Source organism: Heloderma suspectum, chromosome 2, assembly GCF_057233095.1.
Source record: "Heloderma suspectum isolate Gila_16-S chromosome 2, 16-S_ref, whole genome shotgun sequence".
Classification (NCBI taxonomy): Eukaryota; Metazoa; Chordata; class Lepidosauria; order Squamata; family Helodermatidae; genus Heloderma; species Heloderma suspectum.
This window is the reverse complement of record NC_139459.1, coordinates 17,242,465-17,261,212: the sequence shown is the minus strand read 5'-3', so window position 1 is coordinate 17,261,212 and position 18,748 is coordinate 17,242,465. Positions and strand designations below refer to the sequence as shown.

Here is an 18,748-nt window from a genome sequence, read left to right as displayed (position 1 = left end):
GCCCCTAGATGTTAACACACATGAAGGCCATACACACACAGCTGATGCATGATCAGGGTCAGTCTGCTCTACATATGTCCAAATGTACATATGTAAGACTCTCTTCATAGAGATAGGAACCCTGGTCTATCAGGCTAGCTTGCTCATTCTTGATAGTCCAGGCACACATTCCTTACAGAATATATAAATACACGCCCTGCAAGTAAACAGTAGCAGACCTGGCAAAAAGCCTCTAGCCCAGCTCATGCCTTGTGTGCTACTCTTCTACTTGCAGAGAGCTGTGTGTTTTTTAAACATAAGGGAGAACGATAACATTTAATTTTCTTCTGACCTCACTGTTTATATTTGTTTTTCTGGTATATGTATATATAAATATCCACCAAAACTAAAACTTCATGCATCTGATGAAGTGGTCTCCAGCTTTTGCCGTAATAAATGTATTAGTCTTTTTGTTATATATTGCTGAACACTGCCCTGATGGCTTTTCAGCAGATAAGGTGGTATATAAATGTTAATAATAAATAATATTGTTTTTATCCATTTTATCAACATAATAAGAACCGCCCATTAACATATCAACAGGGTAAATGTGTTTGTCTTTAAGGTGCCCTGAACGTCTTTCTGTTTTCAAAATTAATATTACTGTCATACCTTTATCAGGCCAACTCAAAGGTCACAACAAATGTGCAAGCGTTGGAGATCTCCCGATCTCTTCATATGGCAAAATGTGACCGCTTTTGGTAACATCTTGCCAGATGAATAGTTCTGGAGATCTCGAAAGCTTGAAGATTTTAGGGTGACCTTTTCGTTGGCCTAAAATTGGTATTGCACTAATATGGATTTTTACACGGCTATCTTTACTTTTTGTATTTCTGGGTTTTGTGCAGCAAGTAGAAATTCAGGATGTGAATCTCTCTCTCTCTCTCCCGCCCGCCCGCTCGTTCGCTTCCTGCGACGGAGATGCGAGGGTGGCCAAAGGTTCTCCTGCGTGCACAGGAAACAGAAAAGTTGGCAACCCCGGTGGTGTGTCTGTGCGTTTAACAACTTCGTTCCTGTTGCCTTTCCAGGATGGAAGGAAGGAAGCTGGGGAGGGGCAGGATCTGCCCAGCGGCCGGCAGAGGGCGAGCCCTGCCTGCGTGCTCGCCGGCTCTTGCACGCGAAGGATTCCCAAGAGCCGATCTACAAGGGTAGAGGGAGAGCGAGCGCGGCGCCTCCGCCACCTGCACCAGGCAGGCGCGGGAAAGCGGAGCCGGCCGGCCGCCTGCCGACACCTTTCCGCTCAGCAGCGCCTCCCATACCTGGCGAGGGAGCGGCGACCGAGCCCCGCCCCGCCCGGCCCCGCCCGGCCGGCCGGCTGCAGCCCCCCCCCCTTCCGCCTTCCTCGCGCTTCCCCGGGCGTTTTGCGAACAACTTCAGCTGCCGCCCAGGCCGGGCAAAGGTCGCGCGCCCCGCCGCTTGAGCCGCCGGGTCGGCAGCGCCTCTGCCCGCCTCTCCGCGCGCCCCGCCGCGCGCTCTGCCCCCCTGCCGTGAGCGCTGCCGGACTTTCCTCTTTCCGCCGCGCCGGACGACTTGGGATTTGTGCCGGGTGTTGGATGCGGTGGGGACGCGCGCCGGCTTCGCTCTGCGCCCCTCGCCCGCCGCCGCCGCCGCGCCCCGCCGGGCGCCCTCTCGGGCTGCGAGGACATGTCGGTGGCCGAGCTCTACAGCAAGGTAAGGCCGGGGGTGCGGGCGGCGCGGCGCGGCGCGGCGCGGGGCCGCCTTCCCGCGGCGCCACCGCCACCCCGGGGGGCGCTGCCCGCGCGCGGCCCCGCCTGGGATCTTCCTCCCCTTCGGCCTGTCGGTGGTCTTCGCTACTTTTCTCGCCCCCGGGGCGCTCTCCTTTCTGCGCCTCACTTTCCCGTGCGCTCTGCGGTTGGCATCTCGGAACCAACCTTCGTTTTCACTCTGTATCGGGGAATTCCGTCCCTTGCTGGGGACTGTTCAAGCTTTGGCGGTTCCGAAGGCTTCAGCTTTGAAACGCTGGGAGGTCAGTCGCTCTTATCCCCCTTTTCCAGGTGGGAAACCGAGGCAGAGAGAGGGAAAGTGTGTGTGATGCTCAAGGCGCCCTAATCTCTTCGTGGAGAGCTGGTGCGGTGTAGTGGTGAATGTGTTTGGACTTGGATCGGAGGGACTTCAGTCCAGATCCTTGTTCAGCTGTGACCCGCGCTGGGTGACCTTGGGCCAGTTGCCATCTCCTGGCCTAACCTACCTAACAGGGTTGTTGTGAGGATAATATTGGATAATCCCCAAGCTTCAAGCAGAATGGGACGGGTGGGACTCGAACTTGGATCTTGCCGATCCAAACCCAGCATTCTGACTGTGGAACCTGCCTGCTTGCTTCTGCCCCCAAGAAATAATGTTCCCTGCCCTCCTGTTTCCTATATTCTGCATTAGGTTGCTGGTTGCTGTTTTCTTTTTGTAAGAGACACTTTAAAGTTTTGTTGCTAGGAGGCAGCCAGGGCTGCAGTTGTTGGGTGACTTGGCTGGGATCCCTCCGCCTCCTCCCCGCCTCCTCCACCTGTTCTCCTGCTGCTACCTGAGCGGTTCTGCTTCCTCTGCTTCCTGAAAGCCCTGTGTGACTGCAGAGCCCTCACTGCAGCAGGCTGCTGCTTCCTGCTCTGGAGCAGTGGTGCAATTAGGGCTGGGAGCTTGGGGCCAAAGTCCAGGGCCCTGCAACCCAGGGCCCCCAAATGGCCACCGGGAAAGTGGCAGGTGATGAGGGCAGCAGAACAAACTCCATTTTATTCCTGCAGTCATGCTGCTGCTAGGATTTAAATGAGTTTAAAATGCGGAAGGGCACACGTGCGGAGGTGTGTGTTTTTGTCTTAGATCAGGGTCGGCAAAGTTTTGCAGGTGGTGGTCTTCTAACATGGTAGGAATGTGCTTCACAACTGAAAGCCCCCCTGCCATCAGACCATTGTCCAGGGTCTAAAATCACCTCGCTGCACCGCTGCTTAGGAGCACCATAAAAATATCCTGTCCTGATCTCGGGACCTTTTTGCTCAGAAGTTCTATATTAGGGACACTTCCTCCCCCTCCCTCTTACCTGACATAGGATTTCCAACAGTGCCTTAATTTTGAAGGGGCAATCTGTAATGTTCAAGCCATTTAGAGTGTGAAGAAGGGGCTTTCTTTATAATAAATTATCCATGTCTGACTGATCCCAATGGGACAAAAGCAAGCAGAGAACTGATAGTTTCCTCCCCCTGCGGATTCCGGGTGTGTCCGTCCCAGCGCGTCCCTTTGGCATAGATAGGGGAGCTGCCACAGCTAGAGCGGGGTGACTCTTACTGCCAACAAAATGTCCATAAAGGAAAGTCTGGCTGTAGGTTTTGGGTCTGACATCTATATTTGGAGGAAGGAAGGAATCTCTCCTCCTTCCCATCAGCCTGATGAGTGAATGCTCCTTGCTTGTCTGCTTCACCTTCTTCTCCTTAGGGTTGCTCAGCTGGTCACAACCTGCAGAACCAGAGTTTACCCATTCAGTGCACCAGCGAAGCAGGAGATGAGGCAGCCAGACACCCTCAACGGGCCGCCTCCCTCAGCGAGTCTGCCTTCTCACCGCCATTGCCACCAGCGGCTATTGCTCCTCCCCCTCTTTCTCACCATTGCTGCCGCTTGCTTGCTTGACAGGCAGAGAGAGCCAGTGAGCAAGCAGGCAGGGGCATCTCCTGCTCCTCCTTCGCAACACCACCATTGTGCGGGACAGAGCAAGAGGCGGGTGAGGAAGTAGGTTGCACTGGTGACGAAGATGAGCAACTCCAGGGCGCTGTTGTCAGTGGGCCTCTGGTGGGGCATGGGCCCTCGGTAGGTGCCCAACCATGCCCCCCTTTAACTCCAGCCCTGTCTGTGCTGTGCTTGTTTTTTCCCAGATTCATCCATCCTCTCCTGCTGCAGTAGGGCAAACGTGGTTTTTTTTTTTTTTTTAAGTAAACAGTTCTCTTGGGTTTCTATGGCAAACTCTGAGTGATCTCTTGGCTTGGTTGCTGAGATATATTTTGCTTTTTAGGCACCTGCTGCTGTGGACCACTGTGTCAATTCTGCTTCTGACCCACTGTGCTGAGGATAGAGAGTTGATCTCCGTGTAGTTGGGAACTTTATTTGTATTGTTCACCTCTCCAGAATCTGTCTAGATGTGGAGTGGTATCTAAATGTTGTAAATAAACATTAGGGAAATTGCCTCTAGGCATGTGCAGAGTGCATTTTCCTAGGTGAGGAAGGCTTTCAAGTCAGAGAATGTCATTACCAAATAGGCCTGGTCCTCTCCTTGGAGAAATTAAGCGTTGTCCGCTCTGCTCCGGAGAATGGCTTCTGCTTCCCCCGTCTCCTTGAAATGTTGGCCTGTCAACCTGTACCAGTGGGCGAATGCTGCTTCCTGCTGTGCTGCGGTGTCTCTGTGATGGTGGTAGTTGCAGCGCCATTCATGACTCAGCCAAGAAGCCAAGGTTGTCCTGATGGCCTCTTTTCACTCTGGTAGCTCCCTCTGCCTGTTTACCTACCTCTGTGTGTAAAATTTGACAGGATAAAATAAATTTCAAAGTCTAGGCTCGTGCTCCTGCCTTTATAAGAGTTGTGGACCAAGGAGACCACCAGGGTTCAAATCCTGAGCTCCCAGTCTAAGGCTACCACCTTTTCATCTAGTCTTCCAAACAGGGTTGTTTGGATAAAATGGAATAACTTCCATGTATATGACGCCGTTGTAGAGGACCGTGTTCCTTAGAATCATAGAATCATAGAATAGTAGGGTTGGAAGGGGCCTACAAGGCCATCGAGTCCAACCCCCTGCTCAATGCAGGAATCCAAGTCAGAGCATCCCTGACAAATGGCTGTCCAGCCTCGTCTTGAAGGCCTCCAGTGTGGGAGAGCCCACCACCTCCCCAGGTAATTGGTTCCATTGTTGTATTGCTCTGACACTCAGGAAGTTTTTCCTGATGTTCAGCCGGAATCTGGCTTCCTGTAACTTGAGCCCATTATTCCATGTCCTGCACGCTGGGATGATCAAGAAGAGATCCTGGCCTTCTTCTCTGTGACAACCTTTCAAGTACTTGAAGAGTGCTATCATATCTCCCCTCAGTCTTCTCTTCTCAAGGCTAAACATGCCCAGTCCTTAGAGGACTAGTAGGATACAGATGGAATAAATGAGAAGGAAATTCAGTGGATGTAGTTTCATACCCCTGTACATGAAGCTGTACATGCCAAAATCCCCCCGTTGTGTTGTTAAAGGAAGAGGAGCTAGCTTGCTTTGCTATCTAGTGACCCTAGAACTTCCTTCTCTTGAGACCGATCCAGTTTCAGCTTCCCTCTGCAGATGAGGGAAGCTTGTTTTCATCAGTTCTGTGGCAACCTCCGACTGTCAGATCAGCTCTAAAATAATATTTGTCCCTGCACTGTCCTTTTTTTAAAAACCACGTGTTCCTGTCCTTTTTAACACTTTGCTTTTGGCTGGGTTGTGTAACAGTTGCTCGAACCCCTCGCGCTACCTGCCAAATGAACAAATGCACTGGAGAAATTAAGGGCCAAGCTATGCGTTAGCTGGGTGTCCTAAATCATGTGACTGGTTTTGCGTAGAGCTGTAGAGCAGACTTGTGCCTGCTGGTCTTGTGCCCTTGTTCGCCCTGAGCCCCTGCTGCCTAGGCATTGAGGGGGAAGGTTTGAAGCGGGCACTCTGCTCTATATACTTGTGTATCTCCTGTGATTGAGGACTCTGCGCAGCCAGGGTTCTTAATCACAGGAGGAGCCATATACAGGATGTTGCCCTCGTTCAAGGCTGGCGTCAAGGATAGGCATGGTCAGGCACCTGCAAGAGGGTCCACGCCTCAGCAGGGGCCCACTCACAAGATCCCCCTGGACTTGCTCCTCCTTGTCATCATTGCACCCTGTGTGTTGACCTGCCTCTCGCTCTGGCCCAAACAACAGTGATGGTGAGAAGGGGGAGTAGACGCCATTGCCTACTTGCTCACTGGTTCCCAGCAGGCACGGCCCCGCTCCGTGCAGTGTTAACTGGGTGATCTGGAATGCTTGAGTAGGGCTGTTGGAGTTGCGTGATTGGAACTCCCAATGTAGTTTCCTCCTTCAAAAAGCAGCAATTTTTCTTTCTCTTCCTGGCTGTGTCCCCCCGCCCCCTGATTTGGTGCAAGGGGAAGGGGCCCAACCCTGTGCCATGCCCCCATACAAATTCCTTCTCCCCTCCCTTCTGCAGCTGCTTTTTGTGGAAGAAAAATTGCATTGGAGTTCCAGTCGTAGAATTCTCAACATAATGTGTAGTTGGGCCCTAAAGGTTTATTGTAGACTAGATGCTGGCAATGTCAATACTCACTTGCATATCCACATATACCGGTTTTGAGATTTTTTTAAAAAAATCCAGACCAGGGTTCCACAGTTCTTTCCCACTGCAGGTGTAAAGTTAGCCTTGCAAATATAGGAAGATTGTTACTACCCATTTCTTCTGTTATGAATGGTCGCTATGTTTATTTTGCAGGCATTTGAGCTTTGCATAGAAAAGTCACAGATTCTACCTCTTGCATTCCCTTGTCTTTGGCTGCACTGCTTACCACGTCCCCCCTCTGTCTCCATTTGTGTGTGGACGCCTGATAACATTTCATGCATGCATCTGACAAAGTGGACTCTAGTCTGTTAAAGCATCTGCCACAATAAATCTGTTAATCTTTAGGGGGCACAAGACCCTTACAGCGCCCTCTTCTGCTTGTTTTACTCTGAAATAGGTCCCGCTGTGTTCAGTGGGACTTACTCCCTATTAAGTGTTTTTAGGATTGCAGACCTAGTTGGTTTTGCTGTGTCAGACAACCCTGTGGAATTTGCTGAATGAGCTGTAAGACACCTTGAGACATCTCATGCGGTGAATGTGTGGTTCACTGTAAAATCAGGGCAGGACTTTAGAGCAGAAACCCAGGGCCCCACTCAGCAGAATGTGGAGGAGGGCCCCAAATGCAGCGGGCAGTGGAGGCTGGTGGCTCCCATGTCAGTGGAGCGGTTAATCCGCTCCGGGTTTCAGTCAGAACTCTAAAGGAGCTAACCAGTGTAGGCTGGTGGCTCTGATGTCAGTGGAGCAGTAAATCTGCTCCAGGTTTCAGTCAGAACTCTAAAGGAGCTATCTAGGGTGCTTTGCACCTTGGATAGCTCCTTTAGAGTTCTGAGTGGTTTTGACTGAAACCCAGAATGGATCCACAGCCCCACTGACGTTGGGGCCACCAGCCTCCACTGGCAGCAGGGCTACCTTACTACATTTTGAAGAAAGTAAAGTGATGTACGGTGGCCGCGGTGGCTTAGTGGTTAAGACGCTGAACTGCAGACTGGAAGGTCGGCAGGTCAGCAGTTCGAGACCCGCGTGCTGCGTGACGGAGTGAGCTCCTGTCTTCAGTCCCAGCTTCTGCCAACCTAGCAGTTCGAAAGCAAGAAATTGCAAGTAGATAAATAGGTACCGCCTCGGCGGGAAAGGTAGCAGCGTTCCGTGCACCTCGGTGTTCAGTCATGCCGGCCACATGACCACGGAAGTGTCTTCGGACAGCGCTGGCTCTTCGGCTTAGAAACGGGGATGAGCACCACACCCTAGAGTCGGACACGACTGGTTGGGGACACCTTTACCTTTAAAGTGATGTACATTACAATCTAAAGTGGGGGAGGTTACAAGGCTATTAAGACCGGAGTTCAAGGCTGCCTCACAGCATGACTATAAGGAAATGAATACGCTGCAAGTTCTCAAACGCTGTTTGCGGCAAATGCACACACAATTCTTGTAAATGCAACTTTCTTCCAAAAACCACTTCATATATTACAGAGGCCCTTATATGGGCTTGCCAACTTTTTTTTTCCTGGCAGGGCTGCGGTGCCTTTAACTGTGTTAACAGCAGCACAGCAGGCAGATATTCAACAGATGAAGCTCTTCCTGCCATGGAGATATACAGTGACAACTGTAAACATTGCTTGTTTTTCATAGAATCATAGGGTTGGAAGGGGCCTACAAGACCATTGAGTCCAACCCCCTGCTCAGTGCAGGAAGCCTGATTCCCAGATGGTTCCCCATCCAAGTACTAACCAGGGGTGACCCTGCTTAGCTTCCGAGATCAGACAAGGTCAGGCACATCCAGCAAGGGTTTCTTCCTGTTGTACCACTTTTAAAAGCACAGGAACCTTGCCATGAAAGAGAAGTAGCAACCTTACAGCAAACTATTCGTATAACGTTTTCTCTGCGTGACATCTTACAGCAAACTATTCGTATAATGTTTTCTCTGCGCGACATCTCTTTTGTCGGGGTCCCTCCTTCTGTTTAGCTTGCAACAGTTGGACTTCATTGGGGCTTGGCAAGTGGTCGGCTACTGTGGTAAATGGAGACAGGTGGGATTGGTGGTTTGTTAGTGAAATTAAGCCTCCTGTTTATTCGCTGCTTAATGAAGCAAAAATGGCTGGGGTTTGTTCTACTTGCCAGGCAGGGAAATTGGCAGGGAAATTGGTTGACAGTCCCTTGTTCCCTGTGGTGGACTGATTCTTTCATGCTGGGTGGAGCAGTTGAGATCATGAACTTCCTGGGAAACCTGTACTTGGTTACTTCATCTGCTATTTATAAGGGAAGGCCTGAGTGCAAATGAAACAACCCATTGTAAAGTTGTGATTTGTGTGTCATGAACAAGACTGGAAAAATAATTCACCCAGAGCGGGGTGTCTTGCAAACAAAAAGTAGGATTCCTTCCCCTGCCCCTCCCTTAACTTTAAAAACTAAAGCATGGCTCTTCATATGAACACACACACACTGCATTATGTAAAATAGTAAAATGAACATTGCCCAGTATAGCAGTTGTCTGTCTTTTTACTGACCTGGGCATGGCTATAACTTGAGGAGGAGTCTTTTAGAGAAGTGTAGATGTAAGTCTGTAATAGGGACACATGAGTTGCTATCGCGCCCTGCTCCTGAACCTTAAGTTTGTCCATCAGCCCCAGTTAGACACAGTGCAGAGCCAGTTAAAAAATGGTGCCAACTTTTGATAATTAAACATTGAGATTATTCAATACAGTCTGCAACCCATGGTCTGTATCTGCTGTTTTGTCTTCCTAAATGCTGGAGTAGCTGTTTTTCCCTTCCCGACCCTTTTTACTAATGCCAGGGATGAGATTTCTTCCAGGAATGAGATTTATCTCATGAGACAAAATGCAGTCTAATAAAAAAAAAGCTTTGCTTTCTGGCTTACAGCTAACCCAGCAATTCTAAATGAGATATCACAATGTGTAAGTATTGGTTCATGAGTGAGGAACCTTCTTGACACACCAGGATCATGTCTTAAACAAGAGTTTTGTGTAACTTGCAAGTCTGTATCATATTTCACTGTCAGAAAGTTGATAAATTTATTTCTTGTTGTCTTGGTATGTAATGGAAATAGTTCTTTCCAAAGTGCTGCATTCTGAATAAGTAAATGTATGTATTTGTTTACATGCCTGTAGGAATGCAGTGTACAAAAGATGATTCTTCGATTGTTTTTGCAGTCAAAATGCCTTTATACTTCCACCAGCAGCTCTTGGGATTTTAGGAAAGTCTTCTGGGCTTTGAGGATTTTTCAGTGGGCTTTTGTTTGTTGGACTACTTTGGAACAAGTGACTTGAGTCTTCCAGTCCTGAGTTTTATAACCTTCAATGTATTATCACTCCCTCTAATAGCAAAATCACGTGGTCAGAGCCACAACAAGGCATCTGAGAAACAAGAAGGAGATCCTGGCATGCTTGGGGGAACCTCTTGAGGTTTGCAGAAGTACAATATATTTAAACCCCAAACTAAAAAAACAGACGTCCCAATGCAGACTGAGCATGCTCAGTAGCCACAGAACGTTGAATGTCAATTGGAAGAGAAAAACATATGAGATTCTTCAAGATGTCAAAAGTGTGGGCAGTGTGCCAAACAGGTTATGCATTGGAACGTGCCATTGGACCCGGTGATTGCAGGAATGTTATTCAAAGAGATGAACTGGATGCTTAAACATTGGTTTTATGATTTGAGGAAACAGAGATCTGTTAGCTGCCTTGCATGAAAGCATGGGTCTATCCAGTGCTATGAACTGATGTGGTTCCTGTGAGAAACCTGATATTATTTTTGGCTGTCTATCAATTCCTGCTACTTGATATCCACAGGGTAGCCCCTGGGCATCTGCTCTGGAAGAAACACAAGGGACACTTGCCTAGCGACTAACACCATCATATCATGCAAAAACCATTTTACTTCCAAAAAGCACAAAAAATAGTGGTCTAATTTGTGCTACATTTTCATAAATATATGGAAAGCAGCCTGTGACCTAGTTTGCATGACATGACAACCCAACATGGGTGATCAGCCTTGGTTGGTTGTCATGTCATGCGAACCCAGCATGGGTTCTGCAGGGTGGCTTATTTTTCATGAATAAGTCACCCTGAGAACCCATGGCTTGTTCTAGGGTTGTTGTTATCCTTGGTGGTTAGTTGTGTTGTCTGAACTCGGTAGGGCAATTTTATTATGGGTTGCTGGGAGCTGCTAGAGAGCTGCTCAGCCAGAGTGGCAAACCCCCCTACCACTCCTCATGATCTCGCTTGTGCTGCCGCCACCATCCTCCTCCCTCCTCCGCACCCTCTGCCCTTTGCCCCTAAAAATCTCGAATATCAAGATGTGACAGCTAGCAGCGGAGGGAGGTTACAAGCAGGATGGGGAGTGGGGAGCCAAAAGTGGCTGGAGAGAAGGTGCTTTGTGAGAGGGTGCTCGTATTTCAGTGTAAGGTAAAGCAGCCTTTAAAAAGGCAAGTGCCAAAATGGAGGATGAAATTGATTAGGACAGTGAGGCGAGAGGGATATCAGTACACTGGGCTAAATATTGGAGCCTTGGTCTTGCGCTCTTGCGTAACAGTGAAATTCCCGGGGCGGGGGGGGGGGGAATGGTGGTGAATGTGGTCCTGTGTTCATAAAGGTTCTGAAAATTAATTCAATTTGGCAATGTGATGTGGGTGAGTGGGGAGGTTCCCTCAGTAGCAGGCAACCCCAGTGCAGAAAGGGTGCTGATGTAGGGACTGAGGCAAGGAGGAGTTCTGCCACAAAAGCACCTGGGATATGTGCCAATGCCGGTGGGAGGACTGAGGGGGAATGGGGGAAGGAACAAGTCATGTGAAGCCAAATCATCTGTCAGGAGTACCGTGGTTAGTCAGCGAACAACCAACTCAGGATGGCTTACTCGTAGGATGGCTTAGCATGGTGTGCGATCCCACTCTGTGTGTGTGTGCGTGCGCGCATGTGCGCACGTGTGCATGTGTACCTGTAAAACGGTGATGTGTGGATACATTAAGTGCATGTCTGGTTGTGTGTATTGGACACTCTTTCAACAGGACCATCTTACTGAGAGACTCTCTGGGGAGGGCCCCCGCTCCAAACTCTTATTCTCCACAAAGCAGGGTCAGTGTTGGCTATGAGCAGGGCCTTTTCTGTAGTGGCTTTAGGTAACAAACTTGCATGAGGGTCATCTGGCAGAGCTCAAAAACACTGGTATCTAGAACATAGGCCTTTCTAAGAGCCAATCTCTGTGTTGCACGGAACGAGATGAGACAGTTTTAGACGTTGCTGCTCGGTGGAATAGAATCACAGAATAGTAGGGTTGGAAGGGGCCTACAAGGCCATCGAGTCCAACCCCCTGCTCAATGCAGGAATCCAAGTCAGAGCATCCCTGACAAATGGCTGTCCAGCTTCGTCTTGAAGGCCTCCAGTGTGGGAGAGCCCACCACCTCCCCAGGTAATTGGTTCCATTGTCGTATTGCTCTTACAGTCAGGACGTTTTTCCTGATGTTCAGCTGGAATCTGGCTTCCTGTAACTTGAGCCCATTATTCCATGTCCTGCGCTCTGGGATGATCAAGAAGAGATCCTGGCCTTCCTCTCTGTAACAACCTTTCAAGTACTTGAAGAGTGCTATCATATCTCCCCTCAGTCTTCTCTTCTCAAGGCTAAACATGCCCAGTTCTTTCAGTCTCTCTTCATAGGGCTTTGTTTCCAGTCCCCTGATCATCTTTGTTGCCCTCCTCTGAACCCTCTCCAATTTGTCTGCATCCTTCTTAAAGTGTGGTGCCCAGAACTGGACACAGTACTCCAGATGAGGCCTAACCAGTGCTGAGTAGAGGGGAACAAGTACTTCCGGGGATTTGGAAGCGATGCTTCTATGAATGTAGCCCGAAAGAGCATTGGCCTTTTTTGCAGCCACATCACATTGTTGGCTCATATTCAACTTATGATCAACAACAATTCCAAGATCCCTCTCGCTTGTAGTGTGGTTGAGCCACGTATCCCCCATCTTGTAACTATGCATGTGGTTTCTTTTTCCTAGGTGCAGAACTTGGCATTTATCTCTATTAAATGTCATTCTGTTGTTTTCTGCCCAGTGCTCCAGTCTATCCAGATCAAAAGGATCATATATTTGAATGCTGCCCCACATAATAAACTCTCGGCATCTAGTAAACAAGCGCATGGGAGTGAGAGGTGTAGTGTGGCCTTCTTTTATGTTCCAGCATACGGTGTCCCCATCCATTGGCCAGGTGACTAAGGGTCACTGGGATCCCTGCGTCCTAGAAAGGTCATGGCAAAGGGAGGACCAGCCTTGCACCACCGATCAGCCAGAGAAGGAGCAGCTATGTGGAGCTTGTTTCACAGACACACACACACCCCTACCTTCATCTGCTTTAGAAATGTGGGACTGAAGGGAAGCATAGTTTGACCCCATCCATCAGCCAAATGACTAAGGGTCATTGTGTCGAATGTCTGCTATTTGCCCCATGGCAGGAGGGGACACATGCAAGTAGGGAGGCACAAGAATTTCATTCCTGTTTGCAAATCATTGCACTTTCGAATGTGTGCACTTCTGAAAAAGTGCATCGCCCTACCCCACCCCCATGCATTTTCACAGTTTAACCTATGGGGTAGAAATGCATATTTGGAATGTGTGCTTGGAAAAATTCCCATTTTTGTGTTTGAAAATGTGCACTTTTCCTGTTTGGGGGTGGGGAAAGATGTTTAACGTTTGGGAGTGAGAATGAGGCGAGATGAGCATCGGGGTGGAAAATGGAGAACCTCGACATGCTTGAACACCACGTGTTCTCCCATCCCTAGATACAGGTAACCGATGGGCACCTACAGCAGCCTTCCCCAACCTGATGCCCTCCAGATGTTTTGGACCTGTGGGCACATTTAGGGATTTGAAAAACTGCTGTGGGCACCACTACAAAATGGTCCCCACAGAGGATGTGGCCAATCACAAAAGGGCTGCCATGGGGGCCTGGCTAGTCAAAAGACAAATAATTCACCCAAGACAACAAATAATTCACCCAACAAGCAGAGAAAGGGTCTGAAGTGCAAAGCTAATCCACATATTTGACCCCACAGAAGCACAACAAAATACCCACTTAAGGTTGCAATGCTATGTGTGGCTTACATGGAACTCAGTGGGAGTTAACTTCTGAGTAGGCCTACATAGGATTGCTGTGCTCTTCCTATCCACACACCACCCCTTTCCCCAGCTCCAAAGGAAAGGAAAATGCCTCCAGCCCCTAAAAGAAATAGCAAGTTTTCCTTACTTTGATCCCAGGCTAAGCCACTCCATTCCCCACCTGGCACTCTTAACTCATCCTCAGCCATCAGAGTGCCCACCCAGGAAGGTGCTGTGTGTATGAAGAATGAGAGAAGGGGCTGGGAAGGAAGCGAAAAAACAGTGAGGCTAGTGGCTGGGAAAGAGGGGTAAATAGTGAGAAAAAGAGCTAGGCTAGGAGCGGGAGAAACAGCGAGGTAAAGTGGTGGTGGGAGAGAAATAGCAAGGCCAGAGGCTGGGAGTGGAAAGAAACAGAGGGATAAAGAGGTGAGTGGGAGAGAGAGCAAGGCTACCAGCTAGGATAGAGATGTGTGAGAATTTTGTTTGCAATTTGCAAATCACTCAAATACCCCGTTCACAATCCCGAACAGGAGCACATTTTATCTGAAAATGTTTGCAAATTCAGGAATTTGCCTTCGTATTCACAAAATGTGTACTTGAAAATGTACAACTTTCTCAAAATGCACAACTTACTCACAATACAATACTTTAGTTTATGGAGGAAATGAGCGCAAATTTGGGGATTCTTTACACAACTTTCACATTCAATAGCTGGTCATTTTGCGCAATGTTCCCAGTCGCGCAAAACCAACAGCGATGGCAAATGTGAGTGCAAGTCAAGGACTGACGAGCAGCGAGCTGATATTCGGAGAATCTTGTCTACCTTGAACATTGGTTGTTCACCCATCCCTAGGCTAGGAAGGGAGAGAAAGAAGAAGGCTAGGGATGGGGAAGGAAGAGAAATAGTGAGGAAAGGAGTTGGGGGAGAAAAATAGCGAGGCTAGAGGCTGTGGGTGGAGAGAGACAGAGAGCAAAGGGGAAACGCCTGTGTGGATAGAAGAAGATTGGGCAGGGCCAGGCCAGGAATCAAGTCTTTCCATCTCTTTCTGCCCGCTGAACAGCTGATCAACAGCAAGTTCAGGAACAGGAAGGAGCACCTGGTGCTCTTACGTTTTTCAAGTTTTTAATTAAAAATAATTGTTTGAAGGGGCAGGGCAAGCTGAGCTTCATGGGTGCTGTTGGAGGTCCCTGCCGGCGTCATGTTGGGGACCCCTATTTTGGATGATAATCCCCAGCATTCCAGATCATTGGCCTTGGTTGGCTGAAGGGAATTGGAGTCCAAAACCACTGCAGGGCAAATGACAGCTGTGGATGGTCTGTGAGTTTAATTGGAAAAATGGTCCAGGGTGCTGGTGGTAGTGGGGAAGGGTCACTGTAGCTGGAAGCTGGAAACTGTAGAAGATCCTGTACATGTCTATTTTAGCCCCGTTTTTATAGGGACTTAAGTTGCTTATATAGTTTTGATTCAAGTATTGGTGAAAATGTGTTTTAAAATGTTGCAAACTGCTTTGAATTAAGGAAGGCAATATAGCAATTTTTTTTTTTAGAATAAAGAACATGCAGCACAAGTCAGTCCAGCAATTTCCCTGTAACCATCCGGATCACCCATCAGACAAGGACTGAGCTCCTGGTATGTTAAAAGGTGCTCTTTCCTAAATGCATTATCCTGTCCTGCCAGTTGCCTGCATAACAAATGTTCAATTCAGCTCTTTAATCTGAGTTTGGCTGAGGGCAGTTGGCGTTCCTCATAGCTCCCCTTCACCCTTTTTGAATGCGAATAACATCATGCTATGAAAATTATTCTTTTAAAAACTTTATCAAGGTTAATACACTTGATAGGGAACTAGTTATTCTAGATTACTTTAAGTTTGGATAAAGAACTGACACTTAAGAACAATTTACCCTGGGTTGAATTATCTGTTGACATTTTTAATCTTTATTTATTTATTACATTTAAATACATTGTATCTTCCCTTCTCTGATGTTAAGCATGAGTGTTAAGAACCTCTTTCTAAAAGCAAGGTCTGTTAAACACCGCATTAGCTTCTAGGGTGGAATCTTTAACGGGTTAAAGATGGCAATTGCTGCAGGTTTCTATAGACATTCCAATCTCTTATCAGTCTCTTCTAAGGTATTATATACGTATATCCTAATCAAGTACAACCCTAGGCATTTGTGCATCGGGTGTAACATTAGAAAAAAAGTGTCCCGCTAGAGTAAACCTTGTTTGTATAAATGTGAAGCAGCAACATGATCTGTTTTTAGCAAGGCCAGTTATAATCAGCAAAAACAGATGGATTTTTTTTCTCTTTTCCTTACTAGACTGTGCATGCAAGATGTCTCCTATATGAAGGAACTTAACTCACCAGAGAAAAGGCTGATCCCTTCCCCCTGGCATGCTAATTTGGAAGGGCAGAAATATTTTTGGGGTTTGTGGTGTGAGGTATATTCAAACCCTCCCTCCAACTTTCACATCTCTAGGCTCAAGGAAATGCTTTATTACTTCTTCTGACTGCAGATAAACTAGGCTCATTAGTATTTTAAGCAGGTAGCAGTGAGAGTGATAGCTTTGAGCATGATCTCCTGCCTCTTAAGACAGCAGGATACTCCAGTATACTGGCTCTAGGGTTAAGTTAAGCCTCTTGAGAATAGCCTGGCAAATCGTTTGAAGTTGACTCTTCCAGTGGGGCCGATGGACTTTGGTTTGATGTGACGCCGCAGGAAAACCCCAGTCACTTGATGGCTTATTGAGAGGATGAACTTTGGTGGCATCTTCTGGTACCAAAGCAATCCCTGCGCTTCTGTCTAGCTCCTAAAAAAAGTTACCTGGGGGGCTCTACATCCACCTGGCGACTAGCCTCCACCCTTGCACCTCACCAGTGCTTTTTGTGCCTGAGGGGATCTTGCTGGAATTCAGCTCAAGGACGTACTAAATCAGGCACTGTGTGCATGTGAATGTGTCTTCTACTGAGTCACACCGCTAGCCTATCTAGCCTAGTATTGGCCTCTCTAGGGATGCTGAACCTCTTTCAGGCCAAATTCCATTTTGGGGAAGCTCTTGGGGGCTGCATTCCAGTGGTGGGTGGGGCCAAAGGCAAAAGGGCCCATAATGCCAGCATATTTTAGCTCAAAGCTCTTATTGCCAGTAACTATGCTTTACAAGAGGCATTTCAACCTTTTAGAATGGGAGGAAGATGCACAAAAGCTGCGAAACCACCGAACACTTGGAGGTCGGAGGTCGGGGAAAGGGCGCAGAGCCAGGGGAAGGGGCATGGCTATCTGGTGAACACTGGAGGGCTGGATTGGGATCCCTGATGGGCTGGATTGGGATCCCTGGGCCTGAGGTGCTGCACTGCCTTGCAGTGGTTCTCCACTGTCTTGGGCAGAGATTTTTCCTATCACCTTCTCCCTGGGATCCTATTAATCCTTGAGATGCAGGGATTGAATGTGGGACCTTTGTCTGTGCAAAGCTCTGTCACTGAATTCTGGGCCCTTCTTAATGAAACTCCCCTATATACTGTCTCAGTATATTGGCCCATCAAAGTCAGGGCTATATATTCCCAATGGGCAAAGGCTCTCAAGGGAAGTGAGAGTGGAGCATATGAAGACATCCTGCTTGTGGGCTTTCCATTGGGGCATCTGGTTGGCCACTGTGTGAACAGATTGTGGAGTAGATGGTGAGATCATCATCTGAGGCCCTGCTCCAAGTGCCTCCGCATACTGACTGACATCCAGTAGGTGTGAGAGGGCCTTTTCTGTGGTGACCCCTTCTTAAACAGGTCTGCTTGGTGCCTGCATTGTTGTCTTTTCAGCACCAGACAAAGGCCATTTTAATCTCCCAGGCCTTAAAAAAAGAATGTTTAACTGCTGCTTGTTTTATTTTTAATGCTGTGTTTTAAAATTGTCGTTTTCTATGTTTTAGCTGTATCTCTGTTAAAATTACTTTAAATTATTGTTGTTGCTTTTAAAACGTTTGAAAAATTCTTTTAAAGTGTCTTATTACTTTTATTGTGTTTGTGTTTATCATGTATGTTGCCCTCAGAGCTTTGGCTATAGGGCAACACATAAACTGAATGAATAAATAATTGGGCCTTTGGTCTGATCAAGCAGGGCTCTTCTTATGTTCTTAAACCAAGTCAGATACAGAGCACAAGCATCTTTTTGGGGGGCTGGGGGGGCACAAGTACAAACTTGTAATATGGGCCCCCTACCACACACTCATAGCATACTCTCATCCCATCTGTGTGATCTCTTGAGTTATGAAAGAAAAGTTCCTATTTAATTCTTGAATTATGTTTTCTGGATTTCTGAAACTATACCATGGTCCATACTGTGGCTTTTCTACCATTCCCCCAAACACCCGTTTTTGTTGTTGCTATTTTTGTTTAATATCTAGCCTGAAAAGGAGCCCTGCAAAACATGCTGGCTGCTTTTTGTCACTTTTTGGTTGATCTTAATAAAGGTTTTATCCTGTTGATATTTTGATTTTTTTTCTTCTGCACCTTGAAACTCTTACTACGGATGGGTATACCAGCCTCCTGTATCTCCAGGCCCTAGTAAAGTATACCCTTCTTCTCTGGTCAGCTGATAGATCATTGCCATTTATTTGTAGCCTGCTTTTTCCTTCAAAAGGAAGCCCAAAGTGGCAGAGGGGGCAATCCTATGGCCACTAGACAGTGGCTAGATGGCCATAGGATACCTGGTTTTCTGGGAACCGGCCTCCCCCCACTTTCGTGCTGCCTCTGAGGCAGTGCAGAACAGCCCCGTGCCCCACACTTTCAAGAGGAGTGCGGAACGGCTGAAAAGGGGCGTTCCTGGAGGGCGTTCCAGGGCAGGGAGGGTGGAAATGCCTGTATGACACATCCAGTGTGCCGTACAGCAGCCTCCTCCCCCGCTCTGCCCTCCTGTGGCTAGACAGCCAATATCGGCTTGTCGAGCCAAAAATGCAGGGCAGGAGAAGCATGGAGGGAACGATCCCCTCCACCCTTCTCCTGCCCTGCATTGGATAGGTGGTTGCCTCCATGTTTGGAGGTGGCCGCCTGTCTGAATAGGATTGCATCCCAACAGTATCATCCTACAGAATACAATAGTATCGAATAAAATATCAAAAGAAAACAATATGAAAACTTAAATAACAATAGAAAAACTACAATAAACTGCCCAGACAGCTTTGGCTATTGGATGGTATAGAAATGAAATAAATAAATGAAGAAATAAATAAACATACCTATAAACAGACTTTCAATTCAGAACTTAAACGTCAAGTTAATCAATCAATACAA

At 47.8% G+C, this 18,748-nt stretch overlaps 1 protein-coding gene across 1 annotated transcript in view; it reads left to right on the top strand.

Annotated features, from left to right (window-relative positions):
* Window positions 1-1,181: 1,181 nt before the first annotated feature.
* Window positions 1,182-18,748, top strand: part of MYO5B (myosin VB) — a 386,556-nt gene continuing 368,989 nt past the window's right edge. Inside the window, exon 1 of the mRNA XM_084832892.1 lies at window positions 1,182-1,710. Within this exon, the coding sequence (XP_084689018.1) occupies window positions 1,684-1,710 (27 nt within the window). The 5' untranslated portion in view covers window positions 1,182-1,683. The remainder of the gene's footprint in view (window positions 1,711-18,748) is intronic.